This window comes from Drosophila arizonae, chromosome 3, assembly GCF_054131065.1.
Source record: "Drosophila arizonae isolate 15081-1271.41 chromosome 3, UAZ_ARI_1.0, whole genome shotgun sequence".
Classification (NCBI taxonomy): domain Eukaryota; kingdom Metazoa; phylum Arthropoda; class Insecta; order Diptera; family Drosophilidae; genus Drosophila; species Drosophila arizonae.
This window is the reverse complement of record NC_142923.1, coordinates 6,184,587-6,203,915: the sequence shown is the minus strand read 5'-3', so window position 1 is coordinate 6,203,915 and position 19,329 is coordinate 6,184,587. Positions and strand designations below refer to the sequence as shown.

Sequence of the window (19,329 nt, the reverse complement as noted above, 5' to 3'; positions counted from 1 at the left end):
ATGGCGTTGAAGGCAAACCAATTAGTTGCTTACGTTTCTCTTCTAAGCTGCAGTAGCGATATGGATCGCCCACATAATTGTTGAGGCAATTACAAGTCGGCAAATGATTGCGAACATAGCATTCGGCATTGTAGCCACAGGCTCCCGGACAAGGATCGCGGCACTTTTGATTAACACAGGCTCTATTAGATGCACAATCTGAATCAAGGACACATTCTGGTCGACAAGCTTCGTAGGGATTTCCAAAGTACTCGGGCAAGCATTGGCATGAGCCAATGCCATTTCGTTGATGACACTCGGCAAATGTACCGCAAGGATTGGGATTGCATGGTTGGGCCACTTCAGGTGGATCATATTGAATTTGCTTGCATAGAATGAATGGATCGCCGGTAAAGCCTGATTGACATAAGCACATAGCGCTATGACTAATTACACGGCACTCAGCATTCAAGCCGCAAAGACCCGGACAAGGATCCGTACAACGATTGTTTCTGCAAATCTGCGATGAAGCGCAATCCGAGTTGGATAAGCACTCGGGTCTGCAGTTGGGTGGGGTTCCAAAGAAGTTTTCCAGGCATGAACAAGAGGGAGTACCTCCATTGCTACGGCATTCACTATTGGGACCACAAGGTGAGGGTTGGCATGGATCCTGAGGAGTTACATCTCGCAATGGTTCCACTATAGTTTTAACAGTTGCGTCAATTATATATTTTTTTTTGCTGTGCTGTGAAAACTTACTAATTCTGTAGCATTGAACAAACGGATTGCCTGTGTAGCCAGGCTGGCAGCTGCAGAAGGAACTGTGACTAACTACCCGGCACTCTGCATAAGCACCACAGGTGCCAGGGCAGGGATCGACACATCGTTGGTTCTGACACGCCAGGCTAGGTGCACAGTCATAGTTGGTGGTACATTCTGGGCGGCAAGCTGGTGGCACGCCGTAATAGTTTGGCAAACAACTACAAATAGCTTGACCTTGCCGTTCTCGGCACTCGGAATTTGCACCACAAGGTGATGGCTGACACGGATTCCGATAAACAGGGGCTAAAGCGTGATTTCACTTGATTAGTTATTTTGCGACTTCAGTTACAGTTTTTAAACCTACTTTGTGTGGGACTGCACTGAATAAAAGCGTTACCAGTCATTGCCACTGGACAGTGACACATGGCAATGTGATTGACAACTTCACAAATTGCGTTTACTCCACAGGTACCAGGGCAGGGATCTATACACTTTTGTTGGACACAGGCGAGATTTCGAGGACATTCAGCGCTCAATACGCACTCTGGACGACAGGCGATATACGGATCGCCCCGATATTCGGCTATGCACGCACATTGCCCATCTCCCGAGCAAATAGCATTGCTACCGCATGGACTGGGATTACAAGGATCTTTAGGTTCGTTATAAGTTGGTGCCGCTGTAGGGAAGGTATTAGGAGTTCATCTACTCTGTACGTTAAAATCTTTTCCGTATAGCTTACGTGGTGCAGGCCGGCAAGCTACAAAGGCATCGCCAACGTAGCCATGAAGGCAAACACAGTTGGGCGTGTGATTGATAACACGGCACTCTGTGCGCTGACCGCAAGCTCCTGGACAAGGATCGCGGCACCTTTCACCAATGCAAGCCAGATGACTGGCGCAATCTGCATTGATGGTACACTCAGGTCGACAATGAGGTGGGGTACCATAATAGTTAGTTTGGCAAGAGCAAATCGCTTGACCGTGTTGATTACGGCATGTGGCGTACAGACCACACGGTGAGGGTACGCAAGGGTCGCGATAAGGCACCACATCTCGAACTGGTGCTGAAGCTAATTTTAACACAAATACTCGTTACATCAACTCATAAAATATACACAAACATGTCTTACGTGTTGGACGAGGTAGGCAGCGAACGAATGGATCGCCCATCAGACCTGGAGGACACATACAAAGTGGGCTGTGGTTGCGCACCTGGCATACCGCCTGTTGGCCGCAAACACCCGGGCATGGATCAACACACTTACGATTAATGCATGCCTGGGTGTCTAAGCACTCAGCGCTAGAGGTACATTCGGGTCGGCAATTGGGTGGCACTCCCTTAAACTCGGGCAAACAGGAACAAACCCCTTGGCCCTGAACCTCACGACATTGGGCATTCGAGCCACAGGGCGAGGGCAAACATGGGTTTACATACTCATGAATAATCGCTAGCGGTTGGGTTAGGCAAATAGATAAGTACGTTTTCAATTAGTAACTACAATGCCACTACGAGCTGGTTAGACAAATCTACAAAATAAATTGGAACTAGCTTACGTTCTGCGGGCTGGTTACAGTAGCGATACGGATCTCCAACATATCCCGCGAAGCAGGAGCACATGGGTGTATGATTAACAACATTGCATTCAGCATTTTGTCCGCAGCTACCAGGACACGGATCCCGGCACTTTTGTTGTTGACACGCACGATTTGAAGGACAATCCGAGTTGAGTATACATTCCGGTCGACATCCCTCGTAAGGATTGCCAAAGAAATCAGGTAGGCATTGACAGGCTCCGGCACCATTGCGTTGTATACACTCAGCATTGGAGCCACATGGCGATGGCTGGCAGGGATTGATAATTTCCACATCCTTTTCTATTGGTTGGCATTGTGTAAATGGATCGCCTGTCAGTCCGGCGTCACAAACACACATAGGCGTATGTGAGACAACGCGACAAATAGCATTGGCTCCACAAAGACCAGGGCACGGATCGCGGCATTTTTGATTTATACACGCACGATTACTGGGGCATTCGGAGTTCGCGACACATTCGGGCTTGCAATAAGGCGGTGAGCCCACATATCCTGCTAGACAAGTGCATGACGGTGTCTCCCCAATAGCGCGACATTCGGCATTAGCGCCACAAGGTGATGGACGACATGGATCTTGGGGCTCAATGTCACGTTGAGGGGGCTCAACAATTAGTTGGCAGCCCACAAACGGATTACCCGTATAGTGAGGCAAGCAGGTACAGAAGGGATTATGATTGACTACACTACACTGGGCACTGCGACCACAAGCACCCGGGCACGGGTCGATACACTTTTGATTGACACAAGCTAGTTGGGCAGCACATTCCGAGTTACTAGTGCACTCTGGACGACAAAGTGGTGGTGTGCCAATATAGCCAGGCACACAGGAGCAGACAGCTTGCTGATTCGCCTCTCGGCATTGTGAATTCGGTCCACAAGGCGACGGCTGACAGGGTTGTACAATGGCAGGCGCTGCAAAGTAAATGATGCATAGAAATCTCGACTCTGTTTGGTCAATTGGAAGAGCAAAATATTTACGTGGTATTGGATGACACTGCAGGAATGCATTTCCTGCATAACCTTCAGGACATGTACACATCGGTATGTGGTTAAGCACGGTGCACAGCGCATTTGGAGCGCATGTCCCTGGACAGGGATCGAAACATTTGTGAAGACCGCATGCTCTATCTCGCGGGCAATCTGAGCTAGTAAGGCATTCAGGTCGACAACCGCTGTAAGGATCGCCTAGATACTCTGGCAGACAGGAGCACACACCGGCTCTGCATACAGCGTTTGGACCACATGGCGAAGGATTGCAAGGATCGTCGGATTCTACAGCTACAATTCGAACAATAATGAAGCTGTTGATAATGTTTTTTTAATGCCTAGCTTACGTTTTGGTGGTGGTTCCGGTTGACAGTGACTAAAGGCGTCCCCGGTATAACCAGCTGGACAAGTGCAACTGAGTGTATGATTTATGACATTACAAATGGCACCAAAGCCACAGGAACCTGGACAGGGATCGCGACACTTTTCATTAATGCAAGCCTGACTGCTGGGGCAGTCTGAGTTGATTCGACACTCGGGGCGGCAGTTAGGTGGTACTCCCAAATAACCGGGCAAACAGGAGCAGGATGGTGCTTCACCACGTGGACGGCACTCAGCGTAAGATCCGCAAGGTGAGGGCACACAAGGGTCGATCGGTTGTTTTTGCACAATTGTAGTAGGCGGAGCCGCTAAATCCGGAATGGAATCGTTACAATGGCATAACTGAAGGCAAGCAGAACACTTACGAGGTATGGGTAGACAGCGGTAGAAAGCATCGCCCGTAAAACCAGTGCGACACGAGCAAATTGGACTATGATTAACTACACGGCATAAAGCTTGATCACCACAAGTGCCTGGACAGGGATCAACACACTTCTTGGCCACACAGGCCTTGTCTGCCGCACACTCAGACGAGATTGTACACTCAGGTCGACAGGTTGGTGGTGCACCCACATACTCGGGCAAGCATGAGCAAACCGCCTGTTCATTACTCTCTCGACACTGAGAATTGGGGCCACAGGGAGAGGGCTGGCAGGGATTCACATATTGCTTGATAGCTATAGATGGAAAGGGAATTAATTTTGTTCCGATAAGGGAGCCAGGAGTAGTCTTACGTTGCCTTTCTTGTTGGCATAGGCGATATGGATCACCACTGTAACCAATTAAGCAGCTGCAGCTGGGCACATGATTGAGCACATTGCAGACAGCATTCGGACCACAGGTTCCGGGGCACGGATCTTGACACTTTTGTTGCTGGCAGGCACGGTTCGATGGACAATCAGAGTCGAGCACACATTCTGGTCGGCATCCCTCGTACGGATTTCCAAAGTAACCTGTCAGGCATTGACATGAGCCAGCATCCTGTCGGGATGTGCATCGAGCATTTGCGCCACATGGACTTGGATTGCATGGATCCAACTGATCCAATTGCTGAATTCTTTTTTCCACACACTGTACGAAGGGATCACCCTCCATATTGTCGGGGCAGTAGCAACTTGGCGTATGTGAAAGTACTCGGCATACAGCAGCCTGCCCGCATAAACCAGGACAAGGATCCCGACACTTTTGTTGTATACAAGCCTGATTTGTTGGGCATTCCGAGCTGGTAACACACTCTGGGCGACAGTTCGGCGGTGCTCCAATGTAGTTTGGCAGGCAAGTGCAAGAAGGTGTCTCGTTTACCTCACGGCACTCGGCAAAAGGTCCACAAGGTGATGGCTGACAGGCTTGGCGCGGTGGCGGAGTTGGGGGCTCAATAATCGGCTGGCAGCTAACAAATGGATTGCCCGTATGGCGATCCAGACAACGACAGAATGGACTGTGGTTAGTCACATGGCACTGGGCATTGCGACCACAGACACCAGGACATGGATCGCTACACTTCTGATTAAGACAAGCCAAGTTCAGTGGGCATTCCGAGTTCGATGTGCATTCAGGTCGACAGAATGGTGGGCTACCGATAAAAGACGTGATGCAAGAGCAGATGGCCTGTTGATTTACCACGCGACATTGTGAGTTTGGTCCGCAAGGGCTTGGCTGGCAAGGATTTTGAACGACGTCGAGTTCTAAAAAAATGGTAATAAGCTGTAGAAGCGAAATGGAAACACGATGTTGATGATGGCTTACGTTGCACTGGGCTGCAAGAGACAAACGCATTGCCTTCCATGCCATCTGGACAACGGCAGTTGGGTATGTGATTGAGTACCTCACAAATGGCAGTGGTCGCACAAGTGCCTGGACATGGATCCACACACTTATGACGCACACAGGCAAGATTGCGGGCGCAATCTGTGTGCAGTACACATTCTGGGCGACAACCCACAAAAGGATCTCCTTGGTATTCAGGAATGCAGGTGCATTGACCATTGCGACATTGGGCATTAGCGCCACATGGCGAAGGGTTGCAAGGATCCTGAGGTACTGGCGGGTCTTCAACTGATGGATAAGCTGAGTATTAAATTTTCTGCTATTGAATTGAATCTCATAAAATTCTTACTTCTTTGAGGTGGTTCTGGATTACAAACAACGAAGGGATCACCAATATAACCAACCAGACAACTACAAATCGGTGTGTGATTGATCACATTGCACTGTGTATTTAGGCCACAGGAACCAGGGCAAGGGTCGCGACATTTTTGATTTATGCATGCTTGATGACTCGGGCATTCGGCATTGATAGAGCACTCTGGTCGGCAGTTTGGTGGAGTGCCCAGATAATTTGGCAGGCAAGAACATGATGGTGTTTCATAAACATCGCGACATTGTGAGTTTGCACCACAAGGCGATGGAACACAGGGATCAATAGGTTCTCGTTCAATTGTCACAATGGGAGCTAAAAATGTTTTGAAAGTATCCATTAGATTTGGGTACCTTGAATTGATAATAGTGGGCTTACGAGGCAGTTTATAGCAACGTGTAAAGGCGTCGCCTGTAAATCCATTTATGCAAGTGCAGATAGGACTGTGGTTGCGTACACGGCATTCGGCCTGTTGACCACAGACATTGGGACATGGGTCAACACATTTTCGATTCACACAAGCCTTATCAGCAGCGCATTCGGAGCTACTGGTACATTCGGGCCGACAAGCTGGTGGACTGCCAATGAACTCAGCTAGACAGGAGCAGACAGCTTGCCCGTTAACTTCTCGGCAGCGCGAATTAGGTCCACAAGGTGATGGTTGACAGGGATTCACATAGACACGTTCGGCTATAAGAAATTTTGTATGAACAGTCGGCTCCTCTAAAAGGTTCGCCAGGGTAGGCTTACGTGGTTCGTTTTCTATAATGCGGCAAATGCTGTACGGATCTCCAGTGTAGCCATTCAGACAATTGCATGTGGCCAAGTGATTAATAACTTGGCACTCGGCGTTCTGTCCACATGTGCCAGGGCAGGGATCGCGGCATTTCTGCTGCTGACAAGCTCTATTTGAAGGACAATCTGAGTTGGCTACGCACTCCGGCCGGCAGCCCTCGTAAGGATTTCCAAAGTATTCAGGAAGACACCGGCATGAGCCAGCTCCGCCACGTTCTTCACATTTCGCATTGATGCCGCACGGACTTGGGTTGCATGGCTGTATCCGTTCGTTCTGTGTTTCTCTTATGGGGCTGCACTGGGCAAAGGGATCGCCAGTGAATCCGCTTTCACAAAGGCACATGGCTGTATGGCTGAAAGTGCGACAGTTCGCATTGAGCCCACATAGTCCTGGACATGGATCCACGCATTTCTGATTAACGCACGCCTGGTTGGTAGCACACTCTGAATTAGATATGCATTCTGGTCGGCAGTTTGGCGGAGACCCCAAAAATTCAGGCAAACAAGAACAGGATGGCGAATCACCTGAGACACGACACTCAGAGTTGGGGCCACATGGCGAGGGTTGACATGGATTTTGAGGTGTGACATCACGTTGGGGAACTACTGTAAGAATTTGAGATTGTACGCCTGCCAAGTTTCCAAAAATTTTAGATAACTTACTAATCTGTTCACAGCGCACGAAAGGATTGCCTGACATGCCAGCGGGGCAGCTGCAGAAAGGACTGTGGTTCACCACATTGCATAGAGCATTGAAGCCGCAAGTGCCGGGACAAGGATCGCGGCACTTCATGTTCTGGCATGCTTGGTTGGCTGCACAATCTGAATTGGTAACACATTCTGGACGACATTGCGGCGGACTGCCTACATAGTCAATCAGACAAGAGCAGACGGCGGTTTCTTGCACAACACGACATTGACTATTAGGTCCACAAGGTGATGGTTGGCAGGGATTCTGGGGCGCAGGTGCTGGCACTGAGCGGCATTCAAAGAATGCATTGCCTGACATTTGTTCAGGGCATCGACAGATAGGCACATGATTTGTCACCTCACAAATTGCATTCACTCCACAGGTGCCGGGGCAAGGATCGATGCATTTATTACGAATGCATGCACGGTTCTGTGGGCAGTCTGTGTTGAGAACACACTCTGGGCGACAGCCTACATATGGCTCACCCTGGTATTCGGCTATACAGGTACATTTACCATCATTACATTGTGCATTGGCACCACATGGCGATGGATTGCAAGGATCGTCCCTAACAGGAGGTGCAGTTGCTGTAAAAAGTATAAATGATGAACATTGTTGCAATCCTTTTGGAGTTTTATCTGAACACGTACGCTGAGGTGGCTTTGGATTGCAATTCGTAAACGGATTGCCAACATAGCCGTCAATGCAAGCACATAACGGTGTATGGTTTATAACACTACAAATTGCATTTAAACCACAGGCGCCTGGACAGGGATCGCGGCATTTCTGATTAATGCATGCCTGCTGGCTGGGACACTCGGAATTAATGGTGCACTCTGGACGACAGTTGGGTGCCTGGCCAATGAACGTAGCTAAGCAGGAACACGCTGGAACTCCATTAATGTTGCGACATTCAGAGTGTGGACCACAGGGTGTGGGCACGCAGGGGTCGCGCAAAGGCTCTGGTTGGACCTCGATTGGCCGGGCTACAGTACAGAAATAGATTTGTGTACAGTCCTCATAACATTACGGCGAAGAATTGGGCTTACGTGGTATAGGGAAGCATTGGGTAAAGGCATCACCAGTGAATCCACTGATGCAACTGCAGATTGGACTGTGGTTGCGAACTCGACAAATTGCATTGTTTCCACAGGTGTTGGCCACGCAGGGATTAACACATTTCTGATTCAGACAGGCCTTGTCTCCAGCACATTCCGAGGAGATGGTGCACTCGGGTCGACAGGCGGGTGGGGCACCAATGAACGCGGGTAGACAAGAACAGACGGCTTGTTCATTTGTAACGCGACACTGCGAGTTGGGACCACACGGCGTGGGCTGACATGGATTAGTGTATTCATTGCGTATAGCTACAGCAAAATAAGATGTACAATAGTTAGGATTGTGACTTTCACAAGTTGGCGGCGAGTTGCTTACGTTTCACAGGACGTGTACAAAGACGATACGGATCGCCAATGTATCCAGGTAGACAATTACAGGATGGTAGGTGATTGACTACTTGACAATTGGCATTTCGACCACAGGTGCCAGGGCACGGATCCTGACATTTTTGCTGTTGGCAGGCACGATTCGATGGACAATCGGAATCAAGAACACACTCGGGACGACAACCATCGTAGGGATTGCCAAAGTATTCAGGGAGACATTGACAAGATCCAGCTCCATCTCGTTCGCGACAAATAGCATTCGCCCCACATGGGCTCGGGCTGCATGGTGTACGCACTTCGATATCTCGTTCGATTTCTGGACTGCATTGGACAAATGGATCACCAGTGAAGCCCTGCTGGCAGATGCACTGTACCACATGACTGACGACACGGCAGTCAGCATTCAGACCACAGCGGCCTGGGCATGGATCAACACACTTCTGGTTAATACAAGCCAGTTGGCTATTGCAGTCTGAGCTGGTGACACACTCTGGTCGACAGTTTGGTGGACGCCCTATATAAGTTTCGAGACAGGAACAAGCTGGTGCTTCTCCAATAGGTCGACATTGCGAGTAGGGGCCGCAGGGGGACGGCCGGCATGGATCGATTGGCTGAACATCGCGCACAGGTTCGACTGGGGATGAGCTATTATTGTAGAAGATTCTTTAGCTTCACATAACATGTACGCTTACTTTGTGGCTGGCAACGTATAAAGGGATTTCCGGTGAAACGCGTGGGGCAGGTGCAGAAAGGACTGTGATTGACAACCGCACAATCGGCGCCCACACCACATGTACCAGGACATGGGTCACCACAACGCTGATTAAGGCACGCTTGAGTGGGTGCACACTCAGCATTGGAAGTACATTCTGGTCTACACGTGGGTGGAGCGCCAATGAACGTTGGCAAACAAGAACATACAGCCTGCTGGTTGACTTCGCGGCACTGAGAATTTGGACCACAAGGCGATGGTCGGCAAGGATTAGTGTCCACAACAATTTCTGTAGATAAGTTTCAACAATAAGTAAGGGAGAACAAATTGAGAATAACAAGGTCGACGTACTCGGCACGGGTGTACAGCGTATAAAGGCGCTGCCTGCGGTACCATCTGGGCATCTACACATGGGTATATGATTGATTACATCGCAAATAGCGTTCTCGCCACAAGTGCCCGGGCACGGATTGAGACATTTGCTGCGCAGACAGGCCTTATCGCGCGGGCAGTCGGAATTGAGGACACATTCTGGTCGACAACCAGAATAGGGATCCCCATGGAACTCGGGCAAACATGTGCATACACCGTCCCTGCATTGCGCATTCGGACCACACGGTGATGGTTGACAGCGGTCAACGTATTCGTCTAAAGATCGTAAGCGATTAGAGATATGTGATCCTTGTTTTTTTTTTTTCGAAAACTCACTTAACACAGGCTCTGGTGGAGCCAGACGACAGCTGCTAAACGGATCGCCTGTATAACCTGTTGGACATGTACATATGGGTGTGTGATTGACAACATTGCATTCCGCAGCATAGCCGCAAGAGCCGGGACATGGATCTATACAATTTTCGCGAATACACGCCATATTTGAGGCGCACTCGGCACTGATAGTGCATTCGGGTCGGCAATTTGGCGGCGTGCCTATGTATTCCGGTAGACAGGTGCAAGATGGAACTCCTTGCACATTACGACACTGACTATTGAGCCCACAGGGTGTGGGTACACAAGGATCGCGTTCAACACGTTCAATGACAGGTGCTGGTGCTAAATTGGGAAAATGAATATTACAATGGGAGAATCGTCTTCGACTGCAACTAAATTTCTTACGTGGCATAGCATAGCAACGTGTAAAGGCGTCGCCCGTAAAACCTCGACGACACTGACAAAGTGGACTATGATTACGCACACGGCACTCGGCATTAATACCGCAGGTGCCCGGGCAAGGATCCTGACAACGTTGACTTATGCATGCTTTATCAGTGGGACATTCGGTGCTCAATACACACTCGGGTCGACAGTTGGGTGGTAGACCGATATACAGTTCAAGACAGGAGCATACCGCTTGGCCGTTAAGCTCGCGGCACTGGGAATTGGGGCCACAAGGTGAGGGTCGGCAGGGTTGAGTGGGTTCGGCTTGCCGTATAGCTGTAAATGGTATCTTGTAGTCGTTGTTAATCTGCAGACATGGGTAGAGATGGGTCTTACGTTGAGCGGGTTCCACATGGCAGTAACGATACGGATCACCGGTGTAGCCGCTGCGGCACGTGCACGTGGGTAGATGTGCCGTTACTCGGCAATCGGCATTTGTACCACATGTGCCAGGGCAGGGATCGCGACACTTTTGCTGCTGGCATGCCTTATTCGATGGACAGTCGGAATTACGTACGCATTCCGGTCGACACGACTGGTACGGATCGCCAAAGTAATCGGGCAGGCACTGGCAGGCACCAATGCCATTGCGCTCACGGCAAACGGCGTTCGATCCACAGGGATTTGGTTCACATGGTGTGACCTGTTCATTGACTATTTTCTCTGTACTCGGGAAAGACGGTTAAGAGCAACAGAGCGGGGGTGGAAGAAAAGAGAGTTTTGGCAATGACTTTAATAACTGTTCTTTAGTTTTGCGGGTTTAGTACGAGCAAACACACCTGGCAATTGCTTTAGTTTTAAGCATTTTATTTGCAGTTCATTATTCCAATTGGGTGTTTGGTTTTTATTTTGTTGGCAGTGAGATTAGAGCACGGATTAAATGTTGGCATTTTCCAATTAATTTATTTTGAATTTTGTCGCAAAAAGTTTCCTTTTGCGCGGCAGGTTTTAGTTTTTAGTGTTGTTAAACGCAGTGCGTTGCAGTGAGTTGTGGTGCAGTGCGCAGTGTAGTGTGCAGGGTTGCATAATGTAATATGCACAGTATGGTTTCGTACGTTTTGTGACGTCATTAAAACAAGTGTTTCTTGTCATCTTATATCAATCGATTTATTGCATTTGTTAAACGAATTAAGTGTTTGGCACTACAGAGTTACAAATCTAAATTCTTAAATATAATTATTAACTAATTAATAGTAATCAATAAGCGCTTGTTAGTTTCCTGTAGCCTTTTGTAATTGTTGATAATCCTTGGCCGATTGCGATGTTACAATTATGGTAAAATAAGGGCACAAATTTTTGGTCTATAAAACGCAGTACTTTTCCGAAGGTGGTTTTTTGGGTAATTTTAGGTCTGTAATATAATCTTAAACTAATTAAAATTTTGATGCCATTGCGCTCACGCAAACGGCGTTCGCTCCACAGGGATTTGTCACATGGTGTGACCTGTTCATTGACTATTTCTCTGTACTCGGGAAAGACGGTTAAAGCAACAGAGCGGGGTGGAAGAAAAGAGAGTTTTGGCAATGACTTTAATAACTGTTCTTTAGTTTTGCGGGTTTAGTACGAGCAAACACACCTGGCAATTGCTTTAGTTTAAGCATTTTATTTGCAGTTCAATTATTCCAATTGGGTGTTGGTTTTTATTTTGTTGGCAGTGAGATTAGAGCACGGATTAAATGTTGGCATTTTCCAATTAATATTTTGAATTTTGTCGCAAAAAGTTTCCTTTTGCGCGGCAGGTTTTAGTTTTTAGTGTTGTTAAACGCAGTGCGTTGCAGTGAGTTGTGGTGCAGTGCGCAGTGTAGTGTGCAGGGTTGCATAATGTAATATGCACAGTATGGTTTCGTACGTTTTGTGACGTCATTAAAACAAGTGTTTCTTGTCATCTTATATCAATCGATTTATTGCATTTGTTAAACGAATTAAGTGTTTGGCACTACAGAGTTACAAATCTAAATTCTTAAATATAATATATTAACTAATTAATAGTAATCAATAAGCGCTTTTTAGTTTCCTGTAGCCTTTGGTAATTGTTGATAATCCTTTGGCGAGCCGATGTTACAATTATGGTATATAAAAGGGCACAAATTTTGGGCGATACAACGCAGTACTCAATTTCGAAGGGTGTTTTTTGTCTTTGGTATTTTAAGAATTTTCAATTTCGGGTTAGGTAATCGAATTCAGAGGTTAAGTATTGAGAAATTGTACGCATTTGGGTCAAACAAATTGGTATAAGTATAAGCATTTCATGGGTCCGAATTCAATTCATACAACAGGGCCAAAATATTACTTCCCAAAGCATCAAAAACGACAAAGTCAGGGGGTTAGGGCAATTCAAGGTGTTTTGTTGAGGCATTTTACTTATACATATATTGTGTGGCAAAAAGGCGTGGCAAGTTTGCATATTGTATTGAGGCGTTAAAGGCATTTAAAAGCAAATATAATATGGTGTCAAAAATATAATCTTAAACTAATTAAAAATTTTGACTACTGCCGCACACAAACACTTCCTCGGCCAGCAACAATTCAGACAACTCGTACAGAACTGTGCGACCTTAGATTTGCATTTCGCTCCAGTGTTGATAAACAATGAAATGATGATATATTTGAAAACACATATTTTGCAATGCAGTGTGCTTGTGCGTGCAATAAACAAAACTTTTAATATAAATTCGTGTAAAATGTGTGTATACAAATCTCAAAATCAAAGCGCATTAAAAGAAGTTGACAGTGTTTGCATTAATTTGTTCAATGTGAAAAACAAAAGGCTAGTGCAGGTTTTTTTTCCAATTTAAAAGATCGCGGCAACTTAATTTGCAAATAGACGTTACGTACTTTATCTAACATCACATTATTTGTCATATTTAATAATTTATTAAGTAAAACTTGGTAATCAAAATCAATACATTTTTGCATTTGTAAACTTTCTTAATGCGCATTTAAAACATGTGAAACTGATTAAGTTTTATGGGGATAACAAATATAAGTTGAGATCAGAGGCAATTTATGATAATAATATAATATGGCACGATTTGTAAGGTATTTTATTTCAGTTTCACATTTGAATTTCCCTATCAAGGCGTAAACAAATGCGAATACGTGTAATTGCAGTGAATCTCGAGTAAAGCTTTGTCTTTTAGGCGGGTGTTCGACAATTTTGGGCAGTGGACGTTGATATAAGCAACCTTAACCAAGCTAGTTTACGCCTTGACCTAACTACGGGTGTATTGTGTGTAATAAATGAAAACGGGTTCCTACCTTGTTCCTGTTGACAACCGGTGAAAGGATCTCCTGTGTAGCCCACATCGCATGTGCAGATGGGTTGATGATTGGCCACGTTGCAGCGGGCATTGAAGCCGCAGGCGCCCACGCAAGGATCGGCGCACTTCTGACGTATGCAAGCTTTAGTTGGCGAACATTCCGGATTAATGGTGCACTCGGGTCGACAGTTGGGTGGTGTGCCAATGAATGTTGCCGCACACGAACAGGCTGGATTTCCGTTAAGTTCTTTGCACTCTGAATTCGGTCCACATGGGGATGGCACGCAAGGATGGCTGGGAGCCTCTGGTGGGGGCTTACGCTCCTCCTGGTAGCAGCGTGTGAACGGATCACCCGTATAACCAGTGTTGCATGAGCACGACGGATTGTGATTGATCACTTGGCAGCGAGCGAACTGACCGCAAGCTCCTGGGCAAGGATCGACACACTTCTTTTGTATGCAGGCCGTTTGCAGGGAACACTCTGAGCTGACAATGCATTCGGGCTTGCAAGCGGGTGGTGAGCCCAGCATGCCCGGCTGGCAGGCACAAACAGCACCCTGAGCAGAGACGTGGCATAAGCTATTGGGTCCACATGGGTTCGGTTGGCAAGGATCCTTGGCCACCGGCGTCTCTTGACGGCAATGGACAAACGGATCACCCGTGTAGCCTTGTAGGCAGCTGCAGATAGGTATATGATTTGAAACATCGCATTGTGCATTCTGTCCACAGGTTCCGGGGCACGGATCGACGCACTTCTTGTTCAGGCAAGCCTTATTTGGCGAGCAATCTGTGCTGAGCGTGCACTCTGGACGGCAGCCGGTGTAGGGATCACCCTGATATTCAGGTAGGCAGCTACAGATTCCGTTATTGCATTCGGCATTGGCACCGCATGGTTGGAGATCACACGGATCCAGTGATGTGGGAGGTGGCTGTGTTGTCTTTTCAACAACTTCGACACATTGCACAAACGGATCGCCAGTAAAGCTGCCGCGGCACGTACATATGGCCAGGTGATTTTGAACGCGGCACTCGGAGTTAATACCGCAAGATCCTTCACAGGGATTGCGGCACTTCTCTGCAATACAAGCACGATCTGAGACGCAATCAGTGTTCACAACACACTCGGCTCGGCAATTAGGCGGTGCTCCAATGTAGTTTGGCAAACAAGAGCAGGATGCCTGATCGCCGCGCACACGGCACTCGGAATAAAGTCCGCAAGGCGAGGGCTGGCATGGGTTCTTGGGGGCGTCCTTTGGTTCAGCAACTTCCGGTGCTGGATAGCAGCGCGCAAACGGATCGCCAGTCATGTCGATGGGGCAACTGCAGATGGGATTGTGATTGATGACCTCACACTTGGCATCAATGCCGCAAGTGCCGGCGCATGGATTTGCGCAGCGGAACTTATGACACGCCTTGTTCTGTGGGCATTCAGCATTCACTGTACACTCTGGCTTGCAGTTGGGCGGTGCACCAATAAAGGTATCCAGGCAAGAGCATACAGCTAGGCCATTGGCCAGGCGGCACTTGCTGTTAGGGCCACAAGGCGACGGGCTGCATGGATCGGCAACAGTTGGTGGGGGAGTTACTTCAACACGGCGGCAATTGGAGAACGGATCACCCGTATATCCGTCGTTGCAAACGCAGTTGGGCACATGATTGATAGCATAGCACTGAGCATTGGAGCCACAGATGCCCGGGCACGGATCCTGACATTTGTTCCTTATGCAAGCCTTATCCGTGGAACAGTCCGAGCTGAGCACGCACTCTGGTCGACAGCCCTCGTAGGGATTGCCCTGATATTCGTCAATGCATTTGCAGGCGGCAGCGCCATTACGTTCAATGCATTCAGCGTTGGCGCCACATGGGGAGGGCTCGCATGGCTTCGGTTGCTCTTCACGCTGCTGCACGCACTGTACGAAAGCATTGCCAGCATATCCGGGCGGACATGAGCACGAAACAGAGTGGCCAATAACGCGGCACTCGGAGTTCGTGCCACAGGATCCGGGACAGGGATCGCGACACTTGTTGTTTATGCATGCCTGTGTCGACGGACAATCTGGATTGATGATACATTCGACTCGACAGTTGGGCGGAGCTCCAAAGTACTCTGGCAGGCATTGGCAAACGGGTCCCTTGTTATCAGCTTTGCATATCGAGTTGGGTCCACAGGGCGATGGCACGCATGGATCGCTGGGCGGCGGCTTTTGATCCACATCTTTCTGCATGGGTATTTCGGTGCAGCCCTTGAATGGATCTCCAGTTGTGCCTGGAGGACAGCCGCATATGGGACTGTGATTGATAACCTCACAGCGCGCTTCAATGCCACAGGCACCAGCACAGGGATCTACGCACTTTTTGTTGACACACGCTTGCACTGCTGAGCACTCGCTGGAAACGACACACTCTGGTCGACATTGTGGCGGCGCTCCAATGAAGCCTTCCAGGCAGGAGCACACCGCATGTCCATTAATATCGCGACACTGGCTGTTGGCACCGCATGGCGAGGGTGAGCAGGGTTTGGGCTCTTCCACAGGGTCGATTGGTTTTGGTCGGCAATTAGTGAACGGATCACCCTCATAGCCTTGCTGGCAGGAACAGACGGGTATGTGATTCATAACTTCGCAAATGGCGTTATTTCCACATGTTCCTGGGCAGGGATCCACACACTTGTTGCGCATGCAAGCCTTATCCCGTGAACAGTCCGCAGACAGTGTGCATTCGGGACGACAGCCCTCGTAGGGATTACCTTGATAGTTGTTCTGACAGCGGCACTCACCGGCAAAGCAATCAGCATTGGGTCCGCAGGGACTGGGACTGCATGGATCATCGGGTCGTGAGACAACCTTTTCTTCTGGTAGCTTGCTGCAGCGCACAAACGGATCGCCAGTGAAGCCGTCGATGCAGTTACATATTGGTAGATGGTTAAGCACATGGCACTTGGCTTCAAAGCCGCACGAGCCAGGGCAGGGATCGCGACACTTTTGATTGATGCACGCCTCCGTGGGGCCGCACTCTGAGTTCAAAACGCACTGAGGTCGGCAACGTGGCGGCGCGCCAATAAAGTCTGGCAGGCAAGAGCATGCTGGACTGCCGCCCACGATTTGACATTTCGCATTGGGGCCGCAAGGCGAGGGCACGCAGGAAGGTGCAGGTGGTTCAGGCGTGGTCACATCGTTTGTAATCGCTGCAAGTTGGAAAGAGATCGTCTTAGAATCTAAAAGTTAACATTACATTTAACTGATTACTTACGTATCTTGGTACATTGTACGAACGGATCGCCAGTCATTCCGCGCGGACAGGTGCAAATAGGACTGTGATTCTTGGTGCTGCAGATGGCACGAATGCCACACGTGTGCAGGCAGGGATCCACGCACTTGTTGTTGACGCAAGCACGCTCTGGGGCGCATTCCGCGCTGACAACACACTCGGGACGGCAGTTTGGTGGTTGGTTCACGAATCCTGATTGGCAAGAGCACACAGCTTGGTTGTTCATGCTGCGACAATTGCTGTTGGGGCCGCAAGGCGATGGCACACACGGATTAATAGGTGGCGGTGGTGTAACCGGCACAGGTCGGCAGCTAAAGAATGGATCGCCGCTGTAGCCGTCCGGGCAAACACAGGTGGGCACATGGTTGTCTACCGTGCAGATCGCATATTCACCGCACATATTTGCGCATGGGTCAATGCACTTGAAGCGCACGCATGCCTGTGCTGGGCTGCATTCATCGTTCGTCTCACACTCGCGACGGCAGCCTCGCTGCGCATCGTAGGGATTTCCCTCGAAGCCGTCATGGCAGTAGCATGCGCCGGCACCGTTGCGTTCGCGGCACTCGGCGTGTGGACCACAGGGCGAAGGCTCGCATGGTGATGATGGTGGTTGCGTGGGTAATACTGGTGGTATGAGCTGACAGCCGAATAGCGGATCGCCCTCATAGCCATCGGCACAGGAGCAAACTGCATTGTGTTGAACCACCTGGCAAATGGCATTGCTGCCGCACGAGCCAGGGCAAGGATCAACGCAGCGCTCCTGTTGGCAGGATAGATGATTTTGGCATTCGTCGTTGGTGGTGCACTCTGGCCGACAGCTGGGCGGACGTCCAATATAGTTGGCCCGACATGAGCAGGCAGCTTGTTGTCCGATTTCACGGCAAATCGAGTTCGGTCCACAAGGTGAGGGCACGCATGGATTTTCTGTGCTCTTGCCCACATCTGGTACACATCCGGAGATAGGATCACCCGTCATGCCTGGTACACAGCTACAGATGGGATTGTGGTTGACCACTTGGCATTTGGCATTGTCTCCGCAAGCACCGCGGCACGGATCAGCACACTTCTGGTTGATGCATGCACGATTCTGTGCACACTCTGAGCTGACCACACATTCAGGCTTGCAGTTCGGTGGTGCTCCAATGTATCCTTCCAGGCAGCTGCAGACCGCATGGCTGTTGGTATCATGACACTGGCTATTGGGTCCACATGGTGAGGGCTGGCATGGATTTTCGGGACGACGGGTAACGACTTCAATTATCGAACAAGAGTGATGCGGATCCCCAGTGTATCCATCAAAGCACATACAGTTGGGCGCGTGATTCAACACGCGGCACTCGGCATTGATGCCGCATGCACCTGGACATGGATCCTGACACTTGTTGTTAATGCAAGCGCGTGAGCGGTCGCAGTCGGGATTTTGTACGCATTCCGGACGACAACCGCTGTACGGATCCCCGAAGTACTCGGGCAGACAGGAACACGAACCGGCGTTGTTGCGTTCACGACACACGGCATTGGCGCCGCATGGGCTTGGATTACAGGGATTGCGTGAGGCTTCCGTTGGCGTGACTGAAGAATATGTTGAGTGGGGAAGAAGATAATATGCAAATATAAATGTTAGAAATGTGCCGTAGAAAAAAGTTAAATTTGTATACTTTGGTGTATAATGGCACAGCCGGAGAAAGGATCTCCGGTGTAACCAGGCTCGCATTGGCAGTTCGGATTATGCTTAATAACAGTACACTGCGTGTGTATGCCGCATGCACCGATACATGGGTTTGCACAGCGCTGGTTAACACATGCCAAGTTGGCTGGACAATCGGAACTAGTCATGCATTCGGGTCGGCAGTTGGGTGGCCGGCCGAGGTAATCGGGCAGGCAGGAGCATGCAGGCGAACCGCGTATATCGACGCATTTCGAGTTGGGTCCGCAGGGCGAGGGCACACAGGGATTACCAGGTTCTTTGGGTGTTTCCTCCACTACATAGCCAAGCCAGACATGCCAGATAGTTGAAGTAAGTGTATACCCACACAAACACATTTACACATATACAAATACATAGTAGAGTTGGGAAGTTCGGATAGTGTAGAGTAATTGGTAGAGTGTACATAAAATCAAAACACAGAGTAGAAAAAAATAAAGAAAGATTAAGGTGAAGGA

General features: G+C 49.0%; 1 protein-coding gene across 46 annotated transcripts in view; it reads right to left on the bottom strand.

Annotated features, from left to right (window-relative positions):
• Nucleotides 1–19,329, bottom strand: part of dpy (fibrillin-like protein dumpy) — a 137,230-nt gene that overhangs the window by 24,784 nt on the left and 93,117 nt on the right. For 36 of the 46 annotated variants that reach the window (XM_089465924.1, XM_089465927.1, XM_089465931.1 and 33 more), the window contains 26 exons: nt 18,825–19,148; nt 17,149–18,738; nt 13,898–17,083; nt 10,976–11,302; nt 10,598–10,915; nt 10,193–10,534; nt 9,836–10,132; nt 9,465–9,773; nt 8,762–9,406; nt 8,377–8,694; nt 7,978–8,313; nt 7,300–7,914; nt 6,592–7,242; nt 6,220–6,531; nt 5,821–6,156; nt 5,451–5,759; nt 4,439–5,389; nt 4,070–4,381; nt 3,671–4,012; nt 3,315–3,614; nt 2,298–3,248; nt 1,874–2,191; nt 1,484–1,813; nt 1,106–1,420; nt 739–1,044; nt 34–678 (listed from right to left, as the gene is read on the bottom strand). In XM_089465924.1, coding sequence (XP_089322050.1) covers nt 34–678; nt 739–1,044; nt 1,106–1,420; nt 1,484–1,813; nt 1,874–2,191; nt 2,298–3,248; nt 3,315–3,614; nt 3,671–4,012; nt 4,070–4,381; nt 4,439–5,389; nt 5,451–5,759; nt 5,821–6,156; nt 6,220–6,531; nt 6,592–7,242; nt 7,300–7,914; nt 7,978–8,313; nt 8,377–8,694; nt 8,762–9,406; nt 9,465–9,773; nt 9,836–10,132; nt 10,193–10,534; nt 10,598–10,915; nt 10,976–11,302; nt 13,898–17,083; nt 17,149–18,738; nt 18,825–19,148 — 14,985 coding nt within the window. The remainder of the gene's footprint in view (nt 1–33; nt 679–738; nt 1,045–1,105; nt 1,421–1,483; nt 1,814–1,873; nt 2,192–2,297; nt 3,249–3,314; nt 3,615–3,670; nt 4,013–4,069; nt 4,382–4,438; nt 5,390–5,450; nt 5,760–5,820; nt 6,157–6,219; nt 6,532–6,591; nt 7,243–7,299; nt 7,915–7,977; nt 8,314–8,376; nt 8,695–8,761; nt 9,407–9,464; nt 9,774–9,835; nt 10,133–10,192; nt 10,535–10,597; nt 10,916–10,975; nt 11,303–13,897; nt 17,084–17,148; nt 18,739–18,824; nt 19,149–19,329) is intronic. The other 10 variants (XM_089465946.1, XM_089465964.1, XM_089465967.1 and 7 more) reach the window with 4 other exon arrangements.